Source organism: Amphiura filiformis, chromosome 9 (genome assembly GCF_039555335.1).
Source record: "Amphiura filiformis chromosome 9, Afil_fr2py, whole genome shotgun sequence".
Lineage (NCBI taxonomy): Eukaryota > Metazoa > Echinodermata > Ophiuroidea > Amphilepidida > Amphiuridae > Amphiura > Amphiura filiformis.
The window spans coordinates 28,590,062-28,600,594 of record NC_092636.1 but is presented as its reverse complement, the minus strand read 5'-3'; the positions used below and the strand labels follow the sequence as shown (position 1 = coordinate 28,600,594).

The 10,533-nt window shown below is 35.6% G+C and overlaps 1 protein-coding gene across 1 annotated transcript in view; it reads right to left on the bottom strand.

The window, feature by feature from the left end:
* Nucleotides 1-446: 446 nt before the first annotated feature.
* LOC140160033 (uncharacterized) overlaps nucleotides 447-10,533 on the bottom strand; it is a 63,077-nt gene continuing 52,990 nt past the window's right edge. Inside the window, exon 2 of the mRNA XM_072183302.1 lies at nucleotides 447-730. Coding sequence (XP_072039403.1) covers nucleotides 447-730 — 284 coding nt within the window. The remainder of the gene's footprint in view (nucleotides 731-10,533) is intronic.

Here is a 10,533-nt window from a genome sequence, read left to right as displayed (position 1 = left end):
AAGTAATAATAATATTATTATAATGTCATGTTTCTATTATTTGAACCTACTTAAGATCACTTTTCTTTCAAGTTATGTTTGCCGATGAGTAAGCAGTATTTCTGTTCCATTTGGAAAGGATAATAATTGTTTTACTTTATAGCAAGCATGTCAAGCTAAGTTATGACTTTTCAGGTGAGTTAACATGTGCGTGAAAACATGGTAACATATTTGCTCTCCCCAAACAAAATCAACAAACTTTGTTTTTACTATTACTACAAAATTACTATGATGTCGCTAAAACAATTCTAATTTTGATTTATTGCACTGATCTGGCATCATCTGTTATGATTGCTCCAAGGTATTTAAACTGTTAGACTGTTTCAAGTTTTTCCGCAACATCATGGACCCGACCCAATCTTCAAGATCTTGCTCTTTGCAGCAATGATATCCATGCCAAATCACATTTAACTATCATCCAGCCTTCTTGTATGGTCACTTATTTCTTCAGGTTGTCCTGCCAAGAGGTCAATATAATCAGCCGGGTCATCAGCGAATCGCAAGATGGTAATAGTTCGCCCTCCGGTACTGACTGTTCCCTCGAATTTACCAAGAGCTTCCATTATGATATACTCAAGGAAGATGTTAAAGATGGTTGGTGACAACAGACAACCTTGTCGCACTCCAGCTCGGGTACGGAACCACTCACTGATTTCATCTCTTGGCAGTACAGTACTCCCATTGTATAATGCTTTAGTATTGCATTTACAATTATATTACTGATGTTGAACTTTCTAAGGATTTCACACATTGCTTCTTGCTAGACACTGTCGAACGCTTTTTGAAATCAATGAAGTAGTGGAAAAGTGGTTTTTGCACATTTAAAGATACTTGTTTTCAACAAATATTAATTCATTATTCAGAATGTTAGAATGTTTAACTACATGTACAAGTTGGGGTGCAGAAACGAACAGGTACCAATGTTTTGGATTCAAAATATCAAACAACCTAGCTTGGTCATCATACATAAATAACGTCACATCAAGTGCAAACATGTTTCATTAGGCGCAACGTATTTACATCACCGAATATAAATGCTTCTAAAAATACAAACACTTCATGCACAAGTACCTGTTTTCATGCGCTACTACAGACTGTGAAAGAATTAAGGTATCAGTTTCGTTCACCCCTGTATATCAAAAACGATGACAAATATGTCTAAAGTTAATACAAACAGTACCTGTACCATCATATATAAAATTTCATGTAAACAAATCCAATTGATTATATGGTAAAATGATGTTAAACATACCTAACAATGACGTTTCGTGCTACATCGTAGCACTTTCTCAAATCGACTGACCAATTCTCCCAGTCCTCCTCGTCTGCTTCCTGTCGGAGCGTGACGTTGGTGGCGCTGTTTTAGGTGGTTTTAGGAGTTGGTCACTTAAAAACTAAAACCACCTAAAACAGCGCCACCAACGTCACGCTCCGACAGGAAGCAGACGAGGAGGACTGGGAGAATTGGTCAGTCGATTTGAGAAAGTGCTACGATGTAGCACGAAACGTCATTGGTATGTCACAGTGGCTGCACAATAATTCTGTCATACTGTGCACGCATACATAACAGTGAATCAAAAAGCGCGCGGATCAAAGTTGGCCAATTTTTGAAAACATACATGTCAAAAAACGATTTCCTCGTTATGTTTCATTGATCACAATAATTTGTCTTTTTAATATATGGTAGGTGAAACATTTCCTAAATCACTATCAACTCCGCCGAAATTAAACATTGCCTAGTTTAAGAGTTAAGACCTGTTTTATGAATTTTTTTAGATCGTCCATAAATCAATAAATATAGGTCTCTCGAAATAGAGGACCTAGTACCATCGGTCTGAAATACCAGTGTTTGTTATCATGTATTTTTTTTCCTTGGACAATGAGTGAAACACTTCCCTATACCAATTGAAAACTCGGTGCACTTGGGCAATTAACTGCAGTTTCTTTATTCAACATCACAGCAGGTTCATATTTGACAAAATCATGCTGTATGAATAAAACATAAATAAAACATTGAAAAAAGTAAAAATTACATATGCCTAATTAACATAAGAATGGCATAAATATATAATTAGATGTAATTAGCTAATTTGCATAATTAATGACTTTTTGTGTATTTTTTGTTACCAAATGAAAGAACTTTGGGTACTTATGTGTGCAAAAAAAACCGCATCCTCATATCATGTACGGTTCTCTGTTGGCATTATTTTTGCATATTAATTAGCTGGACTTACTCATTTTTTAAGCTTTTATTTGTCTGCAGATTCGTCAAAATGGCTAAAATTGTATATTTGGTGGATTTATTACATTTATTCGAGGAGAGATTTTTTAATCTTGTTTTCTTTAACGAAGTCGGGAAAGATATGCAATTAATCTGTGATACTTAAATCAATGCTACCTTTTCAAGTAAGTGTCCGAATAAGCATTACAAATCCCAAAAATTACCATTTTTCCATTTATAGCAATTTGTGGCAGGTTTTCACCCGATTTCCGGGTATCTTCAAGTTGACGTTACATCACTTTGCATTATCCGATTTCAATTCTGTTTTTTGTTTTTTGAAGCATTCATAACGATGATTCAATTAAAAGCGTCAAATAACATGTTTCTGCTGCGCTTATTTTTGGGGTGATATACCTGTTAGGTATGTTTAACATCATTTTACCAAATAATCAATTGGATTTGTTTACATGAAATTTTATATATGATATCTACTGACAATCCTGATGAACTTGTTTACGGAGTACCTGTACCATATAGGTCTGATTTAAGACCTAATTTGTTGAGAAATCAAAGGAACAGTGATCAAAACCCAAGGAAGTAACAATATCAAAAGCAACTGGTACCTTAACTGTCTTACAGTCTGTATTCATGAAACAATATTATCGGACACACTTCTCGATGATAAGATATTCTTTGAAACCAGGAAACGTAAGATGCTGAATTGTCATGAATATGGAGGACAGATAACGTGTCACTCGGAATTAACCAAGGTGACTTTTTTGAGATCCACAAGATATGCATATCAAACGGTTACCTATAATTTTCTTCAGAAGGGATGGTCGTGAATAATGGGATCAACGATTATTTTATACCAAAGGAGTGGGTCATAACTTTTTTAATATCCAAGAAAGGGGGAGAATATAATATTATCAGGTCTTGTGACTCAAAAAAAATTCTTTCGGATTTAATTCTGATGAAATTCCATGGATGTGGGATGAAATATCAAGTAAATCAGTTAAGAGAACTGTTTAAAATCTCTGTTTCTCATGATCTCAAGTGTTGTATATGGTTTGAAAGTTTTCTCCAGGTTTGAGAGCCTTGGATACCGGGCTTGGATAACCGACGAAAGGTTAAGCGTTTAAGTTTATTACCGTTAGAGCCCCTTAGAATACCGGGACGGGTTGGGATAGTTAATAACTCACTCTTCTTGAAACTGACAGTGAGCAGCCACACATATATGATATGATTTGCTCTTCAGGACTTACCCACCCGCTTTAACAGAACGTGCAGATTCCCAAGTGAGTTCTGAAATCAAAGTTTTTGAAATCACCAGAAGTGAAAGAGCTCTTTCAATGAAATTTTGTCAGTGCAATCACTGGCCCTTATGTACACTGTGGTGCAAAAATGGTCTCATAAGTATGTCTACTTTCTTTACAGGTGGCGCTAGATGCCAGTAACCTGCTGCCCCAAACTGCAAGATTGAGAAAATTCAGGCAAGCAGCGTGATTAAGATACTACCTTTGACCAACAACAATCTATGATGAAATGAAAGCTGTCTACGGTAGTGACTGTCATAATGGCACTGTTGCCTTTGGAAAAAGGATTTCTTATTTCATCATAGATTTTCTGGGCACTGTTACCCTTAAAATGGAACTTACTCACGCCGCGTGCCTCAATCTTCTCCATTTTGCTGGTTTTGCGGTTACATAGACAGGTACTGACATCTAGCGCCACTGTATTTGCACCATATAGTGTACATATGGACCAGTGACTGACAAAATTTCAGATATAGCTCCTTCATTTCTGGGTGACTTCAAAAACTGTTTGATACCCCCTTGTATACTCCTTTAACTGTTGATTATGTTTCCGAAAATACACTGTATTAAGGTGGTAGTGTTGGGAGGGTGGGGTGAAACTTTTTTTCTTATTAAAAACCACAGTAAATTCATATTTGGAAGCTATTTCCAGTATGTCTTACCATACAAAAAAGCCAAATAATAACATTTATGAATATTAATTTGCTAATTAGCATATTTTATTAGCGCAAATTAGTCAATCAAAACGTATCTCAACAATAATAGCGTATGGAGTTGAATAAGGTGTCAAATTAAAGCTTTTGAAAAGATTTAGTGCTTGGTCTTGGTTAAGAGGGTGGTTAATAGTGGGTATAAACTGATTTGGAACTCGGGTTATTTGAAGATTAATGCAAGATCATGTACTAGCTAATGGTTTGAGGTCTGTAGGGGTGTAGATTTAGCTTCACAACTGATATATGGAATAAGAAAATTATACCCATAGGACAATAGATCAATTAAAAACTAATTAAAATGCCTCGTTGATCCAGCTATTATTAATGTTAATCTTTTGTATACATGACAGGAAACGTATGATCATGTTATTCCCCAATGACTTTATTAGTGTGAGCAGGGAAGTATACGACCCTTTTATAAGTAACATTATCTGTTGGATTTGCAAGTCCCAGAGAACTTATGTTTGACTGGTATAAATGAACAATTTCCAATAATATTCTAGCATTTCAAATACCACGATCAAATGTTTGCTGTATTGAAAGTGAAAGCATAATTTTTTCCCTGAAAGCAAGCATTCAAAGCTATCATTTGTGCTTAAAATTATGTTTAAGTACTGAAAACGTTTTTACGGGGTAATTGTCGTAAGATGTTCTACTTTCGTTTAAAGACCTATTAAACCTTTAATAGCGCAAGAACCTTTATCAAACGAAAGCAATTTTTTCTCTAGGGAAATCTTGGCAAAGGTAACAACAGCAACAACTATATTGGGACTGGTTAAGTGCAAGTGTGTTATAATAACAACATAGCTCTAAGCCTGAAAGTCAGACATAGCATTTGTGGTCATCTTAAACATAAATCTTGTGTTTAGTTTGTGTTTTCGTTCAACCACACTATGGATTTCCTAATTTCATGAAAACATCGAATATTAGTGTGTATATATCGTTATGAATTCGGCAGAGTGACGAATCGAGAATTTTGAGTAAATTGAGTTTTTGTATACTTATGATTATGTTTCAGGTTGTCCTTTATTTCCACCAAAAATTAATGGTAAATCTTACTCCTTGACGTCGTAATTGAAATTTTGATTTGGACGAATCGCGCCTAACTGCGATAAATGAATTCGGCAGAGAGACGAATCGTATACTTAGATGTACAAATCAGGTTGATCTATAGTATTGTATAGCGGGAAACCCCGAATTTTCTATATTACATATCCTATACTGATTTGATACCAACGTATAGCTGTAGGTATCTTCTATCCAGTGATATTGCTGTGGTTTAATAATATGAGTGCGCCCCTGTTAAATTGGAAAATCCTGGTAAATCATACGCAAAATATAAGCCAATATTGTTCTTTCTGCTTTAAAATCCTCGAGTTTTTGCTAAATATTACAGGGATGACTATTTATAACTTTTATAGCAAGTTAAGTCTACATAGCCTTAAGACAACCAGTAATTTATACACAAAAGTCCCAAATCAGGAATGGGTGCTATGGTTTACACGTAGTTGAATGCGTCGACCTCTCTCTGCGCAGTTGTAGAAACATTTTGGCTACAGCATAAAGCCGAATAGCTGTTAAAACGCGATTTGAGGGATATATCGATTTTTTTAAGAACATGCAAGTCTTGTAAATAATTCGTGTACATTCACTTCTATAATATACATTTCAAATGAGTGCTCACGAATGTTCTAAATTTTTAGAAGGGTCAATGGAATAGTACCAATATTTTCAAACGCCGTTTACTCAGAACAGCAATTTTGCGTATTCGAGACTCTGCCGTGTTCATAACGATTCAGAATGAAACCTATTATATAATGTCCTTCAAGATCTAATTTGATACGGGTTGAATTTGTATGCATTATTGATACATGTAATTAAATATTTTAAAACTAACCAAATCTCTCCTTGAGGTAAATTACCTACGGACAATCTGTATGCTATTTACGTGAACCCTTAAGTTAATACCTGATAGGAATGCTGTACTTGCCAGTAAAGGTAGGTAAGTAAATATATAGGAACATGGTGAGTGTATAAGCACTTACGCTGCCACAGGTTTCTAGTATTCGTCAAAATGATAATCGTATAAAGTTGCATTACGTGGTTGTTCTGTGCCGATTTCGGAAGCAATTTTGTTTGAATATTAAAAAAACCAACATAATTTATAGTCAAAGTTATGTTCATCATCTGGAGAAAAGTGATCGGTCAGAAGTAGGCGTATCTGTTTCTGCCAGGATGCCACCACTATCCATTTTGAAGAGGGATCATTAAAGTAGTTTGATGAATCAGGTATCTGGCTCACGGAAACCAAGGGACAGAAAGCAGAAAGAAAAGTTTAGTAAATCCAAAGGTATTAGGTTCTCGATCAAGTTCAATTTCCTCAAGGATTATCACTTGTGACAACATGTTAGTCATTGATGTTTTCATAATCTCTACATTCCCGGGTAGTGAAACTTTGCATACAGCTTAGAGCTTTATTGATTATGTTGATGTTATTTTTGAAAAGGTCTAACAACATGATGTTGCATAAAATAATGTGACCATCTGCTGCGGAATATGAAATTAAAGCAATAATGTGTGATTTGCATAAACAATAGATTCCTATTTAAATGTTTGTTTTCACTGATCACATTATCCCCTCTTAATTTCGAGCCAAATAAATGAGGTGTAACAAAGAAAATTGCGATTTCATTCCAGCGCCTACAATGCGTGTACTACACTCGCCGATCGTAACATGTAATAATACACGGAGCATAAGCTGACATCCACGGGAGATGTTAGCAAGCAGTCGATCGATGAACTGTGAATAAAACCGGGTCGACCCGGTTTTAATATATATAAAAAGTAACATTTTACTGTTATTAAAGCACTTCAGGCTTAGTCTTTTACGTGGTATTTTAGTATACCACTGGGCATTATAATTATGCAAAAAGGAGAAATCCGAGTAAAATTGAGGGCGTCGCTGTGAAGCATATCACACATTATGGCTTTAAGTAGGTGATGTTGAAAACAGACCGATGCAACTATATAAATTATACATTTTGATTGAAATGTTCAATGTATAAAATATAATTATATTTATATGGTAAAATAGCATTTTTTTTATAAAGTTTAAACATCTATAATACAGGATGACTATTTGTGAGATGAGCTAAAAGAGATATGTCAGTGTTCATTTGCTTCGATAACTGCTTTGTTCGGTGGACAGTTTATTGCGCATTTCGTATCGATATGATGCGGAGCATCTATAGCATAAATAACGGTCGGATATGGATACAATGGGCTAGGATTATAAACAGTATTCGCGAAGTGATCGCGCTGCGCTACAAACAGGTTGAAATCATCACATGTGTATGTCTGCAATCATAGATTGAATACAATACCACTGTTTTCAAAGATACTAATCTTACAGGTACGAGTGATCAGCATGATATGGTTCAATGCAGAGGTACCCCGTGAATATATTTAGTAGAGCGCGATATAATAAAAAATTGTGTTACCCTATTGCTATGGTAGTTAATCCGATTATTACATCACTTCGTCAGCGAATAAACATATAAAAGAATTGAGCTCAATCTCAATTATATAAGTGATATGTATATATTTGGTCTATGAACAATCTTTCAAGCATTACAATTTTTGATTCAACTAATCTGATATTATGTCCGCACCATATAGTCGGGCAGAAGACTCTTTTCATGCCCATTCGTCTGCAAAGAAATGTCCTTGAGCACGTGAAATAGGGAAGTAACAAAAAGCAAGCATCATAATCTCAGTGTGAAAGCTATGGATCGTAAACTGTCTCATTTTCATAACAAGGAACCACCTTACTAAAAGCCAACGCCCTTTATATTAGTTTAGTTGATAGCTGGTTTGTCATAAAGGCGTACTTGCATTAAAGGGACGTAATGGAGAATGCCTTTTTTATCACTGGATTATCATCAATTTGCCCCATTCTTTGGTAAAGCGTGTATACGAGATACGCCAGTAATCATGGTAAGGTAAGGGTTAAACTAGTTGGTAAATGTTCAGCTCCTATAGAAATAAATAACACTGTTATCAGTTTAAATTACATTTTTTTTTCTTTTTAAAATTCCATTGACCTCTCTCAAAAGCTGATACTTTGCATCCTTTCATAGTTGTTATTGAGACCGTATAGCAAGATAAAACATATCAATTGCATATAAGTACAAAGAGCAACTTATAAGCGAGCACGAGTATAAGAGATGAAGTCCTTAACGGTACGTGACAAGATTGACAGGCTCAACTTCTCATTTTACCCAACAAAAATGCATATTTTCTCATTCATTTTAGTTTTAGGCTGTAGGAACAGAAACAATGGTGTTTGGTGATTATATTCCATCACTAGAGAGCAAATTAACTCAAAAATATCGATAATCATGTCAGTTAAGAGCTTAGTCATGATAATAGGAAACCACGTGACCAAAACCAAAACCAAAACTCAATAGTTTGAAATGAATCAAACCACATATATTTAATTACGTTTAGTTTTCATAATCAATATTATACAAACAGCCATATAGATCAGGAAAGTATTAGCTTTTTGTGTATACAATATGGATTAATTAGAGGTTAATAACTGCGCATCGGTTATTTGGAGGGCATTGTGAAAAATCTAAACATTTTGCCTTTGGAACCGAGGAATATCCCGAGGGCGCAGCCCCGAGGGATATTCCGAGGTCCGACATATAACCGATGCAAAGTTATTAACCTCATTCATAACCGTCACTTTGATCTTTTAACTTTACAAAATAACACAAAATTTTCCTCAAAAGTTTGTAAAAATAAACAATTCTTACATCTTCCCTTTCCCAAAATCGATCAGGCTAAAACAAAACGACCAATAACAAAAGTGCGTATCAGAATCTGTGCAAATATGGTAGCGCGCAATCCAAATACGGCAGCCAGCGCGCGCGCAGTTCGTTGGACGCACAATACGGCGCACGCAGAAGTCAATTGTGTGCGACATTGGAACAATTACGCATTTTGCGGTCAATTGTGAGATATTAATGACCTCGATTTGCGTTCGCGTTTTCGCAAATAATAAAATATGATTGGATCGCACGCATCGCGTTTATTAATGAGGTTATGAATGACTGATAAGAAACACTAAGAACGTTATTAGTGATAATATAATTGGTAAAGGACAGATGTAATTAGGCAATGTACCTGGGGTCACCAGATCATGGTTTACGGAACTAAATTCTTATGCCCCATAGTCTTGACAGGACGATTTGTCACTTATGTATGACGAGGGCCTACAGCCATACAATAGAGCATACATGTATGGTGAATAATAAACCATCATGGGTGATTTGAATAGTATCTTGATGATAAATCGCCCACCAGTATACTCTGTTCATCAGAATGTGGATATTTTGCAACAATGTAACAAAACGTGCAGCCTCCCAAATGAATTTTGAAAGTGACGATTCAAAATTACGTTATTGATATGTTAATAAAGAGAACACGCGTTTACTTTATCCATGTAACGATATATCAGTCACGGTAATTCATACACGACAAGGTGCGGGGTACTATAATATTGTTTGTATCAAGTTGGCAATTTTCATAGATATTGCTGCTATGTGATTTTGTTTTAACTTCAAAACTGATGTTGCCACTTACAAAACTGTTATGGCATATATTGACGCTAACGACACGAGGCAATTAAACCTTCTATTCTACGGTGTTCTAGACAAAGATGACCACTACACTAGCGGTTTTACTGGCATCAAAAACGAAATTCAAGGATTTAACATTGAAAGGGAATCAATTACAAAGCATATGCTAAAAATGATCCAACAATTTTGTCCCGGATTGGAGGGTTGTACCTATGAAAGCCCTAAATCCATTAAAATGTTTTATACCTAAGGATTGGGTAGCAAAATGCTAACATTTGTGCATATTTTCACAATGATATCCACCTGCAGCATTGAAAATAAGACAAGCCCTTGGGTCAAATGCCTGTGAAAATCGCTGCGTTCCACCGATACACCAGTGTCACTACCTTATAGGCCAGATATATAGGCCTACAATGTCCTAATACATGATTTACCGACAAGTGACTCATTTCGGGATGCGATCATGAATTTTGAAGAAAAAAAGTTTCCACAGGCTTCGTTAGGACTCGAACCAGCGATTCTAAACTTCCATCGATTACGCGTCTAGCGCTTTACCGCTCGGCCACCGTGGCAGTTGAGCGGATGAGTGTAAAGATAAA